The sequence below is a fragment of the Mesoplodon bidens genome, assembly GCF_964165515.1.
Source record: "Mesoplodon bidens genome assembly, chromosome: 1".
NCBI lineage: Eukaryota > Metazoa > Chordata > Mammalia > Artiodactyla > Ziphiidae > Mesoplodon > Mesoplodon bidens.
Window position 1 is genome coordinate 52187372 of NC_138176.1, and position 21582 is coordinate 52208953.

General features: G+C 48.4%; 1 protein-coding gene across 2 annotated transcripts in view; it reads left to right on the top strand.

The window, feature by feature from the left end:
• The window catches only part of GRID1 (glutamate ionotropic receptor delta type subunit 1), a 679283-nt gene that overhangs the window by 398058 nt on the left and 259643 nt on the right, over positions 1 to 21582 (top strand). For both annotated transcript variants that reach the window (XM_081250205.1, XM_081250206.1), the window contains exon 5: positions 15897 to 15950. In XM_081250205.1, coding sequence (XP_081106331.1) covers positions 15897 to 15950 — 54 coding nt within the window. The remainder of the gene's footprint in view (positions 1 to 15896; positions 15951 to 21582) is intronic.

Below are 21582 nucleotides of genomic sequence, written 5' to 3' on the forward strand. Positions count from 1 at the left end.
CACGTCTGCTCTCACGTCTCCCTGTCAGAGGCCCCTCGAGACAGCTCATCCATCCACAGGCTGCATGCACATCTGTTCTTCATACCTGTCTTCCCAACAGAACCGGTCTGATTGGGGTAGAGACATCGTCCATGGCTTCCCTTATTGCCTTCAGCGTCAAGGACATGCCTAGGAAACCCTCAGCCTGGATTTATGTTGAAGGAGTCCAGATTCCTGAATTCTACAGATTCTTAAATCTTTCATTCCTCTAGAGAGATGTGTTGATAAAAGTGAGCCAGTATGTTTGAACTATTCCTTTGAACAGGCTATTATAAATCCCCAGATCTCACACACATCCGATTGATATCATGTCATTCCTAAGGTTGCTGATGGTCTCCTTACCTTGGGTTGCCTGATGTATGGTTATTTAAATGGGCTGTGGAATGAAGTTGTTGGATAAGAATCTGACATACTTCCCCTCTAGGAGTGATAAACAGAGCATGAGCATGAGCATGAGCCCAAAATGTGCTTGTGGGTTTGATCAAGAATTCTCTATGAAATTGTACCTTTTCAGTTGCATGATCGCCCAAAGAACACACTGCCCCAAACAGCCTCCAGGGGCTGTAGATAGAGCAGAGAAGAGAGCTGTCCCTCTCTCATCCCAAAGTCTGGGTAGGCAGTCTTACCCTCCCAAAGCTTATGAAAGTAAGTTCTTCATGAGAAGTTTTGGAGTTTGGGTTCTCAGCTAGCTTTCCAGGCTAACTGCAGAAAAAAGATGTTCCTTTTCATTCTCGTTTTGCCTGCAACTTGCCCTTTTTCATCAGCCCTGGCACAGGCCATGCTCATCCCTACTGTGCCCTCCAACAACCTTCTTGGATCGATCAGTGTGCTCAGTTGCCAACAACAAAAACCTACTCTAGTTATCTTGAGCATAAAATGAACCTACTAACCTCTGACTGACTTCAGTTTTATTGATTTCTGATTGATGATTCTGATTTGTTGCCCATGTTTAATGCCTCTTTCCCTCAAACTATTTTAAAATGACAGTAAAGTTAAATGTTAAAAACCCACAAGGTCACAGACTACATGGGAGGAGACAACAGTTGGTGAGATCTTGGGGCTAGTTTTTGGAAAGTAGAGAGTGGGTGGAGGAAGGGTAACTGATTCAGCTGAGGTAAGGATGTTACAACCTCAGCGCCTGACGATAAAGATGCTCATGGGAAGTGAGTTGGTTCTACCTGCTTGAGAGCCTTAGAACCCAGAGACCCCAGAAAGTAGGATGAGGCAGGTGGCAGAAACCAGCAGAAATTAAGCAGAGATTTGCATGGAGAGTAGTAGGACCTTTACTTCCTTTTCCTGATTTCAGAATGCCAGCAGCTGGAAGATACCCTTTAGGCAGGTTATTGGAAGAATCTTTTCTGGAGAACCTGAACTGGAGAAAAGACCTCCAGGAGCTGAAATCGTGGAGGAGAGAGGTGTCTTCCAGTGCAAAAGCAGGGAAGCCCACCAATCCATCCATCCACAAGCCACATTCATGCCCTTCAGTGAGCTTTTGAATGCCCCACTTTATTTTTTTTATTGAAGTATAGTTGATTTACAATGTTGTGTTAATTTCTGCTGTACAGCATAGTACTTCAGTTATACATACATATATATACATTATTTTTTAATATTCTTTTCCATTATGGTTTATCAAAGATATTGAATATAGTTCTCTGTGCTATACAGTAGAACCTTGTTGTTTATCCATTCTTTACATAAAAGCTTGCATCTGCTAACCCTAACCTCTCACTCCATCCCTCCCCCAACCCCCGCCCCCTTGGCAACAACCAGTCTGTTCTCTTATGCCTGTGATTCTGTTTCTGTTTCATAGATAGGTTCATTTGTGTCATATTTTAGATTCCACATGTACGTGATATCATATGGTATTTGTCTTTCTCTTTCTTACTTCATTTAGTATGATAATCTCTAGTTGCATCCATGATGCTGCGAATGCCCCACTTTAAACATGAAAGAACAACCAGGGATTATTATGCATTTGAGGAATGTCTCATATGAAAGAGAGAGTACAAAACAAATATGAAAAAGGAGTCCAGGGCCAAACTTAGTTTAGGGAACAGAAGAAAACATCAAAAAGCATATCACTGATAATCTTAAAGAGATTAAAAATATTTTTTGCTTAAGACATGAACAGGATACTATGTAGAAGAACAAAGAGCACAAAATAGCAACTGAAGGCGAAAGAAATAAATTAACTGAATTTTTTAAAGTCCAATAGAAGTATTAGAGTTGAGGAAAGTAAGATCAAAAGTAAAGAGGTATAAAATTGGAGCGTAAACTTGACAAAAATGAATGGTTTACTCTAGAAAGTTCAATATTCTAACAGAAATCCTAGAGAAAGAACAGATAAAAATGGAGACAAGGCACATATCAAAGAAATAGACAAGAAAATGTTTTGGAACAAAAGGAATGTGTCTTCAGACTAAAAAGTCCTATCAACCATTTATCTCTTAGCCAAAATAAAGGAAAAGAACACCCACATCAAGGTACTTCAATGGCAAGTTTCAGAGCACCAGGGAGAGAGAAGAAGGGATGCAGAGAGAGAGAGAGAGAGAGTGAGAGGGAGAAAGAAGAAAAGGAGGAGGAGGAGGGGAGGAGGAAGATGGGCAGGTGACATAAAGGGCACATGAATCAGAATGACATCGGGATGCTTAGGAGTAATAATGGATGCAAGAAGATACTGGAGAAGCACTATTTTTGTGGATGAGTTAGTACTACCGTATTATGTGTAAGTGAAACAATCAATCAATGTGATAGAAAAAATTTTTTAAGAAATTTCTGTACATGCATAGACTCAAAAATTTACAGCCCATGCACCTTTTCTTAGGAAGATGCTGTAGGATGAGCTTCAGAAAAAGAAAATAAAAACCAAAAAGATAGAAGTAAGTAATAACAAGTATAGAGAATCCAGCCAGAAGAACAGATAGGAAAGTCTCAGGGAAGTCTCTGGTCATCCAGCGGGAGAGCAGGGGTCCATACAGGAGCAGGGGAGAGAGGGCTCTGAGAGGCTGTCTCTGGGGTGAAAGGGAACTGAGTGATGCTTTTGTATGGCTGAGCATTTGGACAAATATATTATAGAACTTGTATAAATACAAATAAAAGTAATTGCTAATGCAAGAAAAGCAGAAGTTGTATAACCAAGAAAATACTATAATCACAGTCTACTACTTGGCTTCGTAGGGAACAGTGTTTTCATAATATTGTCTCACAGTTCTGGAGGCTTGAAGTCCAAGATTAAGGTGTCAGCAGGGTTGGTTTCTCCTGAGGCCTCCCTTCCTGGATTGTAGATGGTTGCCTTCTTTCTTTGTCCTCACATGGCCTTTTTTCTGTGAGCTTGCATCCCTCATGTTTCTTATTCTTGTTATAAGGACACCAGTCAAATTGGATTAGGCCCATCTTAATGGCCTTTTTTTTTTTTTTTTTTTTTAATGCGGTACGCGGGCCTCTCATTGCTGTGGCCTCTCCCACTGCGGAGCACAGGCTCCGGACGCGCAGGCTCAGCGGTCATGGCTCACGGGCCCAGCCGCTCCGCAGCATGTGGGATCCTCCCGGACTGGGGCACGAACCCGTGTCCCCTGCATCGGCAGGCGGACTCGCAACCACTGCGCCACCAGGGAAGTCCAGTGGCCTCATTTTAACTTAACTCTTTAAAGACCTTGCCTCTAAATACAATTACATTCTGAGGTCCTGGGGATTGGGGCTTCCACATATGAATATGGAGGGCCACAATTCAGCCCATAACATTCCAAGGACATTTCTGTTAGTGTCCTTTTGTGATTCTTCAAGGTAGAGATATAAATACAGTATATCTCAAACTTTCTCAGCATAGACTTTTTTTTTTTTTTTTACAGGAGAACTTAGCATCTCCTAAGCCTTTTCCATTCCATAGAACACAATCTGGAAGCTCCCAATTCACAGGGTAAAAGCCAGGCTCCACTGCATAGCATAAGGCCCTGCTGATTGGGACCTGGCAGTATTTCAGTCCATAACTCATGCTTCATGCTACTGACCCTTACACTCCTAATTTTAAGCCACAGCATGACCAACAGTGAGGATGGTTCACACACACATTTAACTCCAGCTGATAGGTACTTGGGCCAGACAATGCCATGACTGCCTCACCAACAGGCCCTGGGCACAGAGAAGCTTGACATAGTGAGAAAGAACCTGCTGGAAAGAATGGGTGTGTGGTCTCAAGGGCTTCTCCACATGGCCAGTCTGACCTCTCTGGAATGCAGATCTGACCATACATATACCATCCTAACTTGCAAGGCAAGAAGAGGTTCTCATCTGGCCATTTGGATAGCGCAGTGGCATGACAGGGCAGGGTAGGGTGCATGGCATTCCAGGGCTGGGCAGATGGGTTAGTCAATACACTCAGGGAAGACAATGAAGCTTTAATTGAGGACCACCATGGAAAAACATTGATTAATAAAGGTTAGAGGATCGGCTACAGGGTTCTTTATACAAATTATATTTTCTGTACTATATCCATGAGCTAAGAAATCTCCATGGCTAATTTTGATTATAATTGATTTTTGCCTCATCTAATAACCTTAGAACCAAATCCTTATTCATAAGATGTGAAGATGTGACTCAACCACCATTCTTAACAAACCGAATGCCCCTTTTCACTTCCAGGCTTATACATGCTGTCTCCTTAGACTGGAAGACCCTCCCATCCCACCACTACCCACCCCCAGCAGGGGGCTTCTACTTGCCAGGCAAGAGTTGGTATCTGGTTCCTGATTCACTGAAAGCCTCTCTATCACTGCACTTTCTCCCTTGGTCTAGTGGAATTCTCTCTCTTTGTGGCTTTGTCTCTCCCAGTCAGCTGGATTTACTCAAGGATGGGGCCCAAGACTGCCTCATCTCCATGTGCAGTATCCTTCTTAGCACCCGGCACCTAGTAGGAGCCCAGGACGTGCTTGCTAAATGGGTGGGTGTGTTCTGCTGTTGTCTCCCTCCCACCTGCTCATGGATTTTCCTGAGGGTGACACCTGCTTCTTTGACTTTTCCATCGTTAATCCATGAAGTGGACAATTCAGAGAATCCTGCTATCCTCCCTGGGGCCTCCATCATGTCTTGCTCTTTCCTCAGGAGGCCTATGGGGTGGGTCCCTTTCTAGCCTGAAGCCTCTTGCTTTGTGCTGATGGCCCTTCCCCTGGGCCCTGTACTGCCAGCCGGACACTAGCCAGCACTTGGCCCTTCCCTGGGCCATGGCCAACTGGTACCAGGGAGGACAGAGTCAAGATGCATCACGCCCACACTGAATGACCACCAGGGGAGGGGCTGAGCCCCTCATGAGCTTCCCTGTCCTTGGAGTCTGGTGGGACAGATGGCTAGTCCAGACATGGGGACAGGCTGTCTCGTGCCATCATGATTTGAGCTGTACCCTTGGGCTCTCCCACCTGGGCACAGATGATGCTATTCCTGTCTGTGACTCCAAAGAGCTGACCACATAGTTATATACTAGTTTGTAAGCTTCACTTTCTTTTTCTATTAATAGGGGATCATAAATGATCACCTTCCATGATTGTTGCAAGAATTAGCGGCAATGTAGATTGAGGTTTATATTTTAGAATAAGCACCTTGGAGGCCATATGAAAAATCATGGAAAGACAAGTGTGGATTTGAGGCAAGAATTTTTGAGAGCTACAATAATGACTGTGCTGGGCATTTTTGTTTGTTGATTCATTAATATTAATTCTTTTTATTTGTGCCCCATTTCCCCCCACAAAGTGAATGAAGTACAATTATTTATGTGTGTGTGTATATATATTTGTGTATGCACACACCCACAGGAATAGGAATGTTTGGAGAGCTTAAAGTTTAAAATTGCCCTGGGGGTCAAGGTCATGCCTAATACCAAGATCAGTAGATGAAACCAGTGGGGTGCCTCAGATCAAGGCAGGTTGCAGGATGTGATTAGTGGTAAATTCATTGTTTTTTCCACTCCAGGTACTGAGCTTGGAAGCCTTGTGTTCAGAGAGTTTTTTTTCTCCAAATGATGCCACCCCATGGGTAGGGCCTTTCCAGGTCCTCTGTGCAGGCAGTAGAGGTGGAGGGTGGGGCAGGTGGGCCACACCCCCGAGGGTGAAGCACAGGAGTATTTGGCTTCTACATCTAACTCTGCAGCACAATGCAGAGTGACAGTGGCTTTACTGTTGGGCTCAGAGGACTTTGCGTAAAAACTAAGCTCCTGGCCATGCCCAGGTCTGGGCCCCAACTGTACAGAGGCTTTGTATTTGGTGAGAATTTATATTGTGGATTCCTCCTCCCTCTTTCCTTTTCACTGAGTTTGCCACATCCTTTCTTCCTTACTCCCCAAGACCTCGGAGCCCCACCCATGGACTCTGAATCATTTTCAGGGGATCCAGAGTCCAAGTGAGCCCCAAGGTGAGCAGCCGTTTATACTCCAGCTCCCCAGCTCCCTGTCCCCACCCCAGCACAGAGTGTCTCCCTGGCTTTCCTGTGTCACAGATCAGTGACTTGTTTCCTGACAATTCCTGAGCCAGGGAACTCCTCCCCAGCACCCAGAGAAAGAAGTGGTTCTTGTCTCCAGAACTGAAAAGAAGAGATTTTTCTTCCTATTTCATTGTCCCTAAAAGTCAGGCTCATAAAAAAGAACACAAATTACACCCAACAGCTCTTATCAGCTTGGTAAAGAATTGCTACTTTCAACATTATTGCCTTAAAAAGAATTCAAACGCTACCATCTTTTAAAAACAATTTAGGTTGAGGAAAGGAATTAGATACGTGTGCAGAAATGGCTTGCCTGGCACAATTTGAAGGGGTCGCGGTATTAACCTTGAACGATGATGCTTTAATTGAGCAGCAGAGACAGGGTTGTTGTTTTCCCAGTGGACGTCCTGCTGTGGTCCTTGGTCTCTGGGGCTGACAGCCACACATGGGGGGCAGGCCTCTGAGGCATTATGTGACCCAGTGGCACTAGGAGGGACTTTTCTGCCCCAAACGGTCCCCACCCCCACCTTCAGCAGCATCTGATGCTGTGGGTCCCCAGAGCCAGTCTTTGGATGCTCACAGCACCGGCTCAAGCTCCAGTATGAACGTGCAAATACCCGTGGGAGGGAGAAAAAAACATTTCTAATCAGTTTTAGACTTTTATTTGCTTATATCTGAAAATCGCTTGAAGCTGGAGCTGGACAGCAGAGTGTATGAGAAATGGTTCAATGTAGCCACCTGCCACCCAAGAGCAGTGTCCCCTGCCCCCTCGGGGACCACGTGGTGAGACTGTTCACAGCCCACTGCAGAGACTGGCGGCTGCTCTCACCAAACCAGAGCAGGTGTAAATAAGCTCAGAAGCCATTTGTTCTACTGTACACCCCAGTCTCCCAAAATGATTGTGTGGTAGCCTCCATGTGGCCAAGGTCTGGGTATACCTTTCTGTTCCATCAGAGAAGATTGACAGAAAAGCTGGCTCCCATTCCCTCCCATCAGAACAGCTTGGGTGTCTGTGAGTGTGAGAACATAGAGGGCCTTATTTGGCTTCTCTGCCTTCCAGGTGGCAGGGAAATTATGGACCATTGATTAAAATCCAAGTATCCATCAGTTTCTACTCATCGGCACTGCCTGGCTTCACTTCTCGAAGTTGATCTTATTAAACCGATCGTGCCTGCGAGCAGACCCCATTTCATTTTTCTGCTGATATTAACGCTTCCTCATAAATTGTCCACATGTAGCATATTCTCACTTTTTATTACAGTCAATTGCACTGTACAGCCCTGGAACCTGTCTCTGTCTCATCCGAAGGATCCACAAATGATCTGTAATGAATCTTCATCCCCCAGAGGCTGTGAGCTGGCCCTTCTGCCCTCTGTACAAAGTGGGAAGGTGGTTTGGAAGAGCTGTTTATCTCAAACTTGGTAAACAGTGGGGACTGAGGGCAGTGAGGTCTCATGATTGACTAGAAATTGTTTAGATCCATCAAATTTTTACATGTACTTAGTCAGTTATGCTTTCTTTTATTTCCCAATAGCAACATAATAGTTTTTCTGAGATCAAAGCAAATGTAAGAAACAAATCTCATGAACAACACTCTTTCTCAGGTGTGATGGTAATATCTTTTTAAATGCCATCGATGGACCAAACTAGTCCAGAACTTATTGTGTTGCTAAGCAGGATAGATGGGAACTTTCAGCAGGAGGTTCAGAACTCAGCACAGGACTTCCCTGGTGGCGCAGTGTCTAGGAATCCGCCTGCCAATGCAGGGGACACCGGTTTGAGCCCTAGTCCGGGAAGATCCCACATGTCGCGGAGCAACTAAGCCCATGCGCCACAACTACTGAAGTCTGCACACCTAGAGCCCGTGCTCTGCAACAAGAGAAGACACCACAGTGAGGGGACTGCACACCGCAACAAAGAGTAGCCCCCGCTCAGACAACTAGAGAAAGCCCGTGAGCAGCAATGAAGACCCACACAGCCAAAAAAAAAAAAAGAACTCGGCACAAATGAAGAAACGATTACATTCCCACAAAAAAGCTCTAAAATTTGATCATGTTGGCATCAGCTTCTAAAGGTTACAATATCTCGCATTTATCCACCTTTCACATTCACTTCACTTCATTCTCAGGTTCTCACAGATGTGTAGAAAAAGGATGCTACTCTCAAATACAGGCAGGACTTACTTTGCACAACACAGTGTTAACTGGAAATTAAGTGCGTATCGATGCCGTGGGAAGCAAGGACACAGGCCCCTCATGCGTGAGTTTCCATTAGTTCAGTACCTACTGGGAAGAGTGATGGCTGCCTGTATGTCAGTATCCCTTTGCACTGTACTGGGCTTCCTCTTTATGCCCCTGACCTTCCTCATACTGAGCACCAGGGAAATATGCAGGCGTGTGAACCCACCATTCATTTCTTCCATAGACATCTTCTGAAGTTCACTGTCTGCCAGGGTTGCATGGTAACTGCACCAGACCTCGGCCTGTAAGGAGCTCACCTCTTGGTGATGGACTGGAAGCTGCTCTCCATATACAGAAACCCTTTGGCAACCAGAGGACCACCTGACCCTGGGGTTCTGGGGAGGGGTGGTGGCAGGAAACTCCAGAATCCAGGACCTGACTTCACAGAAGTCCCTGTGGCTCCACACGCCAAGCCTCACCACTGTCTGCATCGTCTTCCAGCTCAACTCTTGGTTTTTCATTAAACATCCACAAAAAGTGCCAAGAATGAGTTTGTCTTTGTTTGGTCCCTGAGTCAGCATGATACACTCAAAAGTGCCTGGGATGTGGCATCTGAAAGGCTTGATTATGCTGCCTCGGTTGCACTGACTTGCTGGGAGACTTTGGGTAAGTTTCCCCATCTGTAGGCTCAGAACCTCTGTCAGTGGGCTGTTGTGAGACTCAGGGAAGTTTCATGTGCAGAGGGCTTAGCTCCGGGTCAGGTGGCAGAGTTGTTCAGTGAGTGTCAGTGATTGGACCCAGCCTGCAAGCAACCCTCACCTCCATCCAGCCTCTCCCAGCCAGAGCATTCCCTGAACTCCCAGGCCACAGGCTCAGCTCTCTCTCAGCAAAAACACCCTCTAATTGTCCCAGAGTTATGTCTGGAAGCTATGCAAGATTACTTCTGCCACACCTTCCCCAGATGGCCTTGTGTAGCTGGGGTGATTTCCTTGTCTCCACCATCCTCCAGCAAACTCCCCTTCTGTCCCCCGACACACACACGGGTGCTCAGGTGGCTGAATTTCCTGCTCCCACCAAGGGTGAGGGCCCTGGGCTTCAAGGAAGCTCTAGCAGAATGATGGGTGAGGTGGGAATAGAAACCTCACACTTGGTCAGGAGGTGCCATCTATTGGGAAGGGTCTGGGAGAGGAAACTGGAAAAGAGACCCACATAGGGCCCAAGATTCCCCAATAAGCTCTAGGAATAAGGATGGAGCCAGAAGTAGGAGCCATGGGAGACTGGGGGAGATCCTTAAGGCAGTTTTCTGGTGAAAGGAAGGCTCCAAGAGGTTCTAGAGAAAAGGCTGGAGTACAGAGGGCCAGAGGTATCTGAGCCAGAAGTTCAGGCCCTTTTCCCAAGAAGGCAGCCCCTGGGAAGCATGGTGTGGCCTGACCTAGTGATAACTGCCCTTTATGGGGTTCCTCATGGTGGTTCTGGGCATATCTTTTGAAACTCGGGCCACATGGTGGCTGCTTTGCTGATTTCCTTATAAATGGGCTCCTGAAATTGTCCGTAGTCTCGCCATCAGCTACTCCCCTTCCTTGCAAATCGGGGGCATTGCACTCCCTCGTGCTTCAGAGGGGTGACATTGCACAGAGAGAATTGTTCCTAAATAGCATGTTGTTGCAAAGGCAGCAGTGGGTCTTTAAAGTTAGCTCAGTATCTTTCCTGGGAAAATGCCAGGCCCCGGGCTCCATGGGGGGAATGTTCTGAAATGTTAGAGTTGGGGTTTTAAAAAGATGCTAGTCGTTGACAAGCTTTCATTATCTCAGGCTCCCAGTGTCTGTGGGGGTGGGGATGGGGGTGGGGGGATGCTGGATAAGTGGCCAACAATTAACACGTACATGAATAGTCAGTGGCATTTGCACTTTGTAAAATAAATCCTCAGGGATGTTGCTGGAAGGCTTTCACATGGAGGTTTTTTCCACTCCATTTACTATTCCTTGAGGCCAAGATCAAGTGAAACAGCCTCAGACTTGAGAAGGCAATTGGTACAATGGTCTCATACTTAGGAGGATAAGTTAACCTGGGAAGGAAGGCACTGCGGCTAGTAAGGGCGTTTTCTTAGATACGAAAAAAAGATCATTTTGTTTCCATAGTCAGAGGGCCAGGCTCAAAGGCTCGTACATTTGCTCTGACTGTTGTCTAGGCCTTTTAGGGAGCCGCATTATCAAGGGAAAAGAACATAGGCTTTGCGGACAGATGGACCTGAGTTCAAATCCAGTCTCTACTAACAGAGGGGCCTGTGCAAGATCTGAGTCTAGATCTAGTTCTTAGTTCCTCGGCTGTGAAATGGGGATGAGAACCCACCTGGCTCCTTAGGCTGTTGTGAACCAAGCGAGACCTGTGTCTTGTCAAGTGGACGGGTTGTATTGAAGTATCTGGCTGGTGCTTGTTAAAAGCAGGCTCTTGTCGCCCTTGGAAATGGCTGCAACTTGGTTCTGCATGAAAGACTGAGAACACAGAGGAAAGGGAACAGGCTGGAGACGCTTCCTCTGATCCCTCAGAACTCCTGTCTTCTCTGCTTCCATCCGGATGTTTGCATATTAGCACTGATCCTCACTTCCACGTGGTCCCAGCCCCTTCCAGGCGAGGTGCCCCACACATCCCATTCCTGGCAGTGCTAGGGGCTGCCGTCATTTTGGGAGCCAGGAGCTGGGGTTTGGTCTGCCTCTAGTTCCCTGTGGAAACTGTGGGATCAAGGTGGCTGGGTGTTCAGGACAGCATCTAAATGTCCCCTGGCACCTGGCAAGCCTGCAGGGATGGTGTGTCCTGCATCACTTATACTCTGGCACCATAGATGCGACTGGCCATAGGAAAAGGCACCCTGAGGTTCGGACAGGGGCTGCTGCTCACGGACGAAGGGACACATTCCCTCCTCCAGGTGTGGGTTTGGGAAGAACAGCTGCCTTCCGCTTCCTTTAACAGGGGTCTACCTATGACAGTGCACTTACCTCTCAAACGGGTGGTATGTGGGTGTCAGAACAAGGGCAGATGTCCGGTTCTGCCTCTGCAAGTGATGTCCCTTCCCACTGGCTGTCTCTGTCCACCATCCCAGCTCTGAGCCTGGGCTACATGCCACCTGAAGCATTTTGGGTCTCCTCTTCAAAAGGGGCTAAAACAGGAGTCAGTATGATTCTTTAGAAGTTCCTACCTCCTCAGTTCTTCTTCTAAAGTTCTCCACTTGCCACTCTATTGAGAAAAGGCCTTTGGGTTCTGATGGTCTGGCATAGCCTTTCAGGGCCTCACAGCAATGACCTAAGCAGGGCTGCCTGTGCTGTGCCGAGGCATTGCACCACTGTGGGCATCCCTTGGGTTCATTGAGACCTAGTTTCCAGGGTCTGTGCGGAGCTCCTGAAGTTGCTCAGGACTCTACCACCTGCCACTGTGTTATTTAGTGGGGAGTTTCACAGCCATGGTACCCCGTTCCAGGAGAGAAGCCCGGTTGCAGGAAGCCAGCCTCCCTACCTGCAGTGAGCAAGTGACCAGGAGCCCAGCCAGAGCAGAAGGCCAGCTCCACGCCCTGCCTACCCATGGAATGAAGGGCCTGCCCTTATTTGTCTAGCTGGTCCAGCACTCCTCTGCAGATGCCAGCGGTGTTTTGCAGTGGTAAACCCGCAGCGTGGCTGGGATGAGCAGAGGCCCCACTGTGCTGCCCTGAAGGGTCTATGGACTCATAGAGGAGGCAGTGCTGACCATACCTGCGTGTTTGTTATTGGTCTGTTGGCTCCACAGCGGCATGGATGAGACTCCCGGCTCACACCGGTATGCAGGAGCGTTAGGGCGGCTGCTGTGTGTGTCTGGTGCCGTCTGTTGACTGAAAGAAGGAACACATGAGAGATTACCCACTTCTACACATTCAAAAGAGACCATTGAAGGACAACCAGGCAGGAGATGTGAGTGGAAGGAGTAGGGAGGGCCTTCGTGTTCACTGATCATCCATAGTGAGCTGCTTTCTGGGCTGGAAGCTTCACCCGTAATTTCATTTAATTCTCACAATAACTTTAAGATGGGAGGTGTTTGTCTCAGGTTGGGTCCCCTGAAGCAGCCTTTGAGGCAAGAGTGTGTGTGACAATGATTTAGCAAGAAGTGTTCCCAGGGGGATTAAAAAAAAAACCTGGCTGGGGAGTGGGAACGTGGAACAGGGAAGAGTGAAAGCAGCCAGCGAGGGTGCATGAGCGAAGTCGCGTGGGCTATAGCCTCGCAGAGGGGATCCGGAAACAGCTGAGCTCACGCTCGGAGCAGTCCCCATCAGGGAACGGGGCGGCTGGGGTTTGGATATATGGCACCCTCAGTCCTTGGTGAGGTGTACATTTTCCCGAGTGCCAAGGAAGGTTCGGACAGCTGGCCACAGTGCCTGCCATTGGCAATGAACGCATACGGGGAGCCACTGGGCTCCGAATTCCTAATGGGATTTGAGGGGGACCAGGGCAGAGGGTCAATAGTACTGCTGGCCTCCGAACACCCTGTATGCGTGGGACTGCCGCTCGGAGAGGTGCAATAGCTCACCCAGGAGCCCTCAGCTAAGCAGAGGCAGACCTGGGATTCGAGCGTCCTGTGCTTGCCTGCCCCCTCCTTACCTTGCTGGCTCTGAGATGAAAGGGAGGTCTTGGGGGCCTCCACCTGCCTCAGACGTGGCTGGGGAGGAACAGGGAAAGGATAGCACTTAGAAGGGGACACGTCCACTGGGCTGGGAACATTTAGGGCTCTGCCCACGGGGCTGGCAGCTCTCCAGCCATCGGGGGGGGGAGGGGTGGTCTTGCTAAATCTGCAGTCGCTTCTCCTCACCGTCTATCTCAGCTTCTGTGGGAGTTGCACCCTCTGGAAAAGGCTGTAGCCAAGTGCTGTTTATCTCCGTGTGGGGAAAAGAGGCTTATCAAATTAGCTAATTGCTAACTGGTGAGGGGGAAAGTAGGACAGGAAAGTTGGCCAGTTGTCTTTTCTGATCAATTCTTTCCATCATTATCTTCCACGCATGAGGATGAGACCAGGTGGGAAGATGCCTTAATGTAGCCAGGGCTCCCACCTGCTTCCTGGGATGTCCTGGCAACTGAGTCAGGCCCTCTGCACTGCTGGCTCCTGCAGGGACACTGGAGGACCTCTCACCTGTACAGGTGCACCTATACCTTCAGATTCACAGAACTATACATTCTAGAGTAGAGCTCTCAGCCCCAGAAGCTCAGAGTCAGGGAGCTCTGAAACCACACAGCACGTCAGGCACGTGACTATTCCCAATGAGTTGGAATCCAAGGAGTGCGGCCCAGGATCTGCATTCTTAAAAGCTCCCTAGGAGGTTCTTACATGCAGCCAGACTTGAGACTCATGGCTGCAGAATGCCAGTGCATGATGGTGTGTTACCCCTCACCTGTGGTCAACCTCCATGTTGATACTTACATACCATATATGGCCCTGCTATCTGCCTTCCATGCAGGCATTTCCACAATGAGATCTTGTTGTTCCTGCGGCAACCCATTCCATCTTGAACTCCTTGGAAAGTCAGGAACTTCTCTTCTATATTGAGTTGATATCTGCTCCCCTTAGTACAGGAGCCTTTGGTGCTAAGTCAACTCTCAGAGGCTGCAAAGAGCAATTCGAGCCTCTCTTGCTCACCTGCACTGTCCCTGGTGACTGTAACTGGCCATCAGTTTTCACTGTCCCATTCTATGACCGCTTCCAGTTTGGAGTGCCCCCTATCATGCAGGGTGGCCCAGTAGTCAACCCCCCAAGGGGTAGCACAGACCCCCAGCCCCCTGGGTTACTGGAGCAGGGAGGCTCCTTACCACTCTGTGACTCATCTGTTAAGAAGAATGGATCAGATCTCTGTGTACTGAAGAGGAAAGATATTTTTGATACACTAAGTCAAAAATGATGGTTGTAACCTGATGTGTATTTCATGATCCCATTTTAATAAAAACATCTGTCTGATAAGTGTTTGTAGATGCATACATGCAGGTGTGACTGAAAACTTCTGGAAGGGGCCATTTGGAACAATCTCTGGGGGATGAATTTGGAGGGATACATGGGGTGTTTTCACTACTTTAGTGCATTAAAAAATGGGGCAGGTTTATGGGATAATTTTGAACATTTTAATTTTTCTGTATTTTTGCAAATAAAAAGAGTGACAAAAATTACATTTAAAAATACCAAAAAGAGTAAAAATAAAAGAGGACTACAATCTGAGCTCTCTCCCAGGTTCGTAGATGGCCTGGAACAGTGCCTGGCACTCAGCAGTATTTGGCTCGTGCTAACTGTGAGTATTTTTACAGGACAGGCTTGAAAACTCTCAGTTCCTCCTCTTTTTCAGTCTGTTGGATTTCCAATTAAAAAAGGAAAGAGCACTCATGAAAACATATGAGAAACAAAATAAGTAACTGGGTCCTATCTGCTTCGCCCTCCTATACTTCATTCATATCTTCAACAACAGTATTCATTTGTATATTGAACACCTACTATGTGCTGGTTATAGTGTAAGGTTTTGAGACACAAATGTGACAGCCACAGATGTGGCCCCTGACCTCATGGAGACCCCCAACTTGGTGAAGGAGATAGATAATAAAAAATAAATAAGCTGATAATTATTCAAGTACAGACACGCCAAGTGCTATAAAAAAATAGAACAAAGTGCTCTAAGAGAGAATGATGGGGATGGGGGTCACTGCCCTGGACAAAAAAGAGCCAGTTCTAGGGTCCTTGATGGGTTCTTTAGAGCTCAAAGCAGCTCAGAGCCCCAGCTGTGAGCTGCCATCTTCCTGGGTGTTGTTTAGCTAGGCTGGACAAGCTGCTGTAAATCCCTTGTTCCAGATTCCTGATTCTCTAGCCTCAGGCAGTAATGAGACATTCCCCCCATGAGCACCCCTCCAGAAAGGTGTTTGCAGGCATTCTCCAAGAGGAGAGATGGGAGGATGTCCCCGCCCATGGCCCTGTGATGCCTACTGGAACTGGACTGGCGCATGAGAGCTCCGAAGAACAGCAGGAAATCAGATATCCGTGTTCAAATGATGCATCTTGTAGCTAAGGCAGCCAGAGCTGGCCCCAGGGGGACGGCGTGTTTTGTGCGGAAAAAATTTTCCAGAAACAATGTTTATCAAACTCCGTCTCGGCAGTCATCCTGTGCATCTGCCAGCTTCTGGCTTGCTTCTGGTCATGTTTTTTTTTCTCTCTCTCTCTCTGCAGGCCGTGGAGACCAACCTGGCTTCCAAGGACAGCCACTGGGTCTTTGTGAATGAGGTAAGAGCCCCAGAATGTTGAGGGACGTGGCCTGCACTGAGCCCCTGCCCCTTGGGAAAGTGCAGAGTGATCCTTGGTGCTGGAATAGATTCCAGGGCTCCACTGTGCAAGACAACAGGTGAGAGAGGTAGACAGAACTTGCCAAGATACTCAGCCGGAGCAGGTGGAAACCAGGGGAAGAGTGGAGATCTGAGTCCAGGAGGAAGTCAAGAGTCAATGAGAAGTGGTGTCAGGCATTAGATGTACAGGGTGAGGGGAGGTCGCCAGTCAGGGGTCAGAGACCGGAGAGATGAGGGCGGGTTAGAAAATGGGGTGCAGAGGGGGTGGGCAAAGGAATGCAGAGGGGATGGAGGCTGCATTTCCTGCAGGAGGTTGAAGGTATGTGTGTTATGTGACTCTGTGTGAGGGTGTGTATATAAGAGTTCATGGGTGTGAGTGTGTAACTATATATTTGTGAGAGTGTGGATGTGTGTGCATAAGTGTATGTGTGCATGTCAGTATGTGTATGAGTATATGTGTATAGGTGTGTGTGTGTATGTGTATGTGTGTGTACACCCCCCGTGCAGCTGGTCAGGGCACGGTTCAGTGGAACCATTTAAAGGGGGTAAATGGGAAATCTCTCCCTTGACTGGCCATTCCACTCGTTTGGGTCCTGGGAGGAATGGGCACACCAAGGTTTCACTGCAGCCTGGTCTGCTCTCCACCAATTACACCGTAACTTGTCCTGGCCACCTCCACGCTGCAAACATTACACGGGAGTGGCCTGTGATGCCATGCCCTCTGCCCGCACATCCATTCAGGAAGCACCCACCAGGGCAGCCTGGTGACCCTAGCCAGCTGTTAACAGCTGACTCTAGAAAGTGCTTCCTGGCACGGGCTTTCATCAGCCCTGTGGCCTTCCGTTGCTCCTAAATTAACTGATTGATTTCTAATGGCCACATACTAGAAGATGCAAGGTTTATTGTGCAGGTAATTTATGCTTTTATGATGTGTGTTTCTTCATCGGCTCAGTGCTACTATGGCTGAAAGAGCTTGGGGTGGCTGATTTTATAATTTTTCAGGTAGTATCTGATAGTAACTGCTTGCAAGGCCCGCTTTTCGAGGTTTGTCCATAAATTCAAATCTTATTAGCGCCACGTCTACACGGGCCAGTGGGAGACATGCGAGGTAACTGTCCCTTTCCCTTGGGTTGCGGATGGTTGTGCTGGTGATTAGGAGAAGGGACATGACAGCCGCCTCCCCTTTCTTCAGAGCCTGACAGAGTCCCCCATGGTCCCTGGGAAGTTTGATCCTCTGCGCTTTGCCATCGTCTTTATAGGTTTCTTTTGTTTTGGGGGAAGGATGCATTCTATGTACCACTTAAGGCAAACATCTAGTGCTGGCTTTATTTTAGGGCGGCTCCTCCAAATTGGGTAGCCAGTGTTTCTCTATTGCCAGTCTTCAAAAAGTGCTCTATTTTTACATTTCTAACTTATTTCCTTTTTCCTCCCCTACATCCCGACCCACTCCCAGGGCCCTCTTGTCTGTCCTTCTTACTCCCTTTCGAGGGCTGAGGTTAACACTAGCCAATGTGAAGTGCCCCCAGGGCATTGCTGGGGCAGCTGGAACCCAGGACTTACTTAGTGCCACTGGGAGGCATCAGGTGTGGGCCCACCTGTCAGAGTCACACTGGAACAGCCTCACCCAAGAGGATGGCTGTGTTCCACCCCAGTCATCAGTGCACCGCACTGTGAGCTGGCACACCAGTCATGTGACTGTCCCTGGGATAAGTGTGTCCTCCAGAAGTGACCTCCCTCTTTCTTGGTTTCCTTTTCTATGGGGAGGCCAAGCACTTGTCAGGGCATCTTGTGTTTGTTAACATCCTTATCCTCATCAACAACCCTGTATGTCAGTTATTACCGTCCTCATTTTGCAGATGGGAAAAGGGAGGCTCAAGAGGTTAAATCACTTGCTCAAGGTCATACAGCTATTGAGTGGTGCATCTGGGATTCTGTATGATGACTGTCTGGTTCCAGAGCCCTTTCCACCAAAGGACACCATCATGCATGTGGCCCTGACGGCGATCCTTAACCTGTGGTCAGGGTCTAATTCAGTAAGGTCAGTCAGTAGGGCTCAGGTATGCATACTGACAGGGACACTCTTGGGCTGGCCTTGGTGTCAGCTCGTGGACATTCCTGAAGCCTGCGATCTAAAGGTGGGTCCTTTTGTAAAGCTTTGACCCTTAGACCCCAGTGTGGCCTCTGGTTAATGGCTAAGATGTTCTCTAAATTGACTTATCCTTAGGAGCTAGGCATATTCAGAACTGCTGTTTCCTATTACAGCATGGCCCCATTGGGAACAAGTCCTGTTATTCTTATGACAGTTAGATTTCCAGGCTTTATTCAGAGAGCCACAGACAAATATTTTCCCAGTTGCTTTTCCATTTATCATATGTGATGGCTAGGAAAAAATAAAATAGGAAAAAAAGAGGAGCAGGCGTTTGGTAGCTCCAACATGGTCTCCAGAATCCAGCATCTACACCGGGGCCCCATCTTCCCTCTTCCTGAGCTGCTCCCCACTTCTCTGGAGGAAGTTCAGTCCATCAGATGAGCTCAGGTCTGTGCCTCTTCCTACCACGTTTTTCTCCAAGGCGGTCCTCCGGCTCCACCCCTTGCTTCCCGCATTCCTTACAAGCTCTGTCCTCCAGTTTCTCTCTCGGTATTTGACTTTCTTAATATATTTCCCTAGATTCAAGATAAACATTCAAGGGCACATATTTTTGTTTGCTTTCTTCATGCAGTGGTTTTCTTAATATATCTACCCCTTCACCGGTGAATATTGGTGTTGCATGTTACAAGCCTGTTTTATTTGGAGAAGGGGTAATTGGATACAGAGAAAGGTTTGTGAGTATGTGAGCCTCACTGACAAGTTCTACAGGTCTCTGGGCTCCACTGTGGGGACACTGGCAAGCAGGTGTGCTTTGGGGTGTAAACTCTATTTTTATTAATTGATTAAATTACATGTTAGTTTGGAGGATGGGGACTTCAAAAGAACGTGTGGAAAGCAAATTTGAACATTAGTCAAGGTGGCCACTAGGCCATGAGTCCCTTGAGGACGTGGTCAGAATCCAGCTCACCACTGAACCCCCAATTCCCCATGCAAAGAGTAGATTCTTAAAAAGCTTTGGTTGAAGGCAAGTCGATGTACTTAGGATAGGGTAGAACAAGTTGCTTTGAATAGTACTTCCCAGCCAGCCTCCGAGAAAAGACAAAGGCAACAATTAAGATGGGAGGCTCAGGGATGGAGGGGACAGCTCTGGGTCATTCATCGGAAGCTACCAGTTCAGGACCAGTCAGACTTGACTTTGGCTCCCAGAACCTCTTTATCAGCTGGTCTGGAGAGCTTCCTGTCCACGTGGCTCTGGCCCAGGGATGCACAGGTGTCCTCAGTGCTGGGTGGAGTCAGGACGCAGTGGAGAATGCCCTCCCTGAGAGGCTCTGTGTCCAGGCAGAACGCATCTGCCTCGTAGCCTGGCCTCTTGGGAACTTTTTGGAGGAAATTCTTTTTTTTTTTTTTTTTTTTTTTTTTTTTTTTTTTATTTTTGTGGTACGTGGGCCTCTCACTGTTGTGGCCTCTCTCGTTGTGGAGCACAGGCTCCGGACGCACAGGCCCAGCGGCCATGGCTCACGGGCCCAGCCGCTCCGCGGCATGTGGGATCTTCCCAGACTGGGGCACGAACCTGCGTCCCCTGCATCGGCAGGCGGACTCTCAACCACTGCGCCACCAGGGAAGCCCTGGAGGAAATTCTTTTATGGAATATGTCTATCTCTCCAGCCTCTTCCAGAACCATCTGTGAAGGGGACTTGAAGCACTCCATTTGTTACTGGACAGCTCTCATGGTTAGACTAGTTCCCCCAGACGTAGAAACAAAAGCAAGCTTTGATGGAAATAGTTCGAGAAATGCAGAAGCACATGCATAACCCTTGCACTTAGGTTTTTTCAGCAGGTGATGCTCTGAGCTGTGTTCTGTGGCTCAGCAGGGGCCCAGGGGGAGGTGGGCTCTAGGAGGGAGGAGTCACATCCGGCAGGCCCTCACTCCCTGCCTCCTTGCCAGCCTATGTCCACGACCCCCACATCCCATATCTTTGTTCTCTGAGCTCCCAACCCATGGATCCAGATGCCTTCTGGACTCAGCCACTTGGAAGCCTCATGACCACCTCCAGCTCAGTGCGTCTCTCTCTGAAATCATGATCCTCCCCCTAACCTGGTTCTCACCCAGTGCTCCAATCCCAGGGACCGGTGTCTCCATCCTATTTGTTGGCTCCCTAGCCAATGGAGAAAAGCCCACATCCTGCTCCCTTCCTCAGAACCTGCTCCAGGATGACCCCATCACACTTTTCCGTGCTTTTTTACTTCTTACCCTCTGCCCACTCTCCCATGGCTCATCCATGCAAGCAGTGGGTGACTTGTTGTTTCCTCTATTTATTTTCCTCTCCTGGCTCTGGACCTTTGCTAGGATTTTCCTTTATTCCTGGAATGCCTGTCTCTGACTATCAAGGACTTACCTTTCCTGCAAGACTTTGCTAAACGTTGCCTGTGCCAAAAGATCTTCCTGGATTTCCCAGTAGGGTTATTCCTTCTCCTGGCGTCCTGTACTCCTCACCCCAGTTATGCTGTGTTGGGGCCTTGATGCAGGTGCCTGGCTTCCCGAACAGCCTATAAGTGAGGGCTGGACCTCCTTTCTGTCAAGCTCCCTAGAGCCCCCAGCATGAGGGGCTCACGCACAGAGGAGGTGCTGGGTTAAGCCTCCTGCTCTGCATCTGCCTCCTGCTTCCTCACCTTGACTCTGCTTGTTTAATTGCCTACATGTAGAGGAAGAGGCATTTATAACCTCCCAGTCCTTCAGGAACTCAGAAAGCTGTGATTCTGCTTCATGAGCTACCGCTGTCAGCACCTCATGTTCCATTGCATCTCCTTTTCCTGTGCCTGCATTTCAAGTCCTGTGGGGTACAAGCTCTTCCTCTCGGGCACACAGGCTCCCCTGTGCCCTGGATAGGCCATTGGCAGGTGATGGAGCAGCCAGGGAGGAGGGCAGGGGAAGCACTGGCCAGGCTTGCTGCAGCAGTCTCCACACTGGGCTCGGGGGAACACGTGTTCTGCTAATTCGTAGGTGCTTTGTGGAAAAAGGATTCTGTGATCAAAGAGGAAGGATAAGCTAAACAGCAAGAAACAGTTGTCTCCTGCAGGCATCTTCCATCTCTGATGCATACTGTGCTTTCCAAGGATGAAGTGGTGCACTCTGGCTGCCACATGCATTTGTGTTTCAAACACACTCATGTGCTTTTTCTCTCGGCATCTGCTCACCTCTATGCTGGAATAGGTCTTTGGCAGGTGGTGGGCTGCCAGGGTCCATAACATAGAGTTCAGATTCCTCCACGTGGTCTATGAGGCTGTTCATGAGCTGACTTCAGAGCCCTCTCTGGTCTCAGTTCCTGCCATTGCTTGTCATCTAGAGCTGCTGTGCCTGTATCATAAGACATCTCTGCCACCCCAAGCGCAGGGTCATCCCAGTGTCTGGACCTCTTCATAGCCCCCTCTGCCCAGAGTGTTCTCCTGTTGTTGCCCCTCAGGCCCCGGCCCCCACCTTATCACC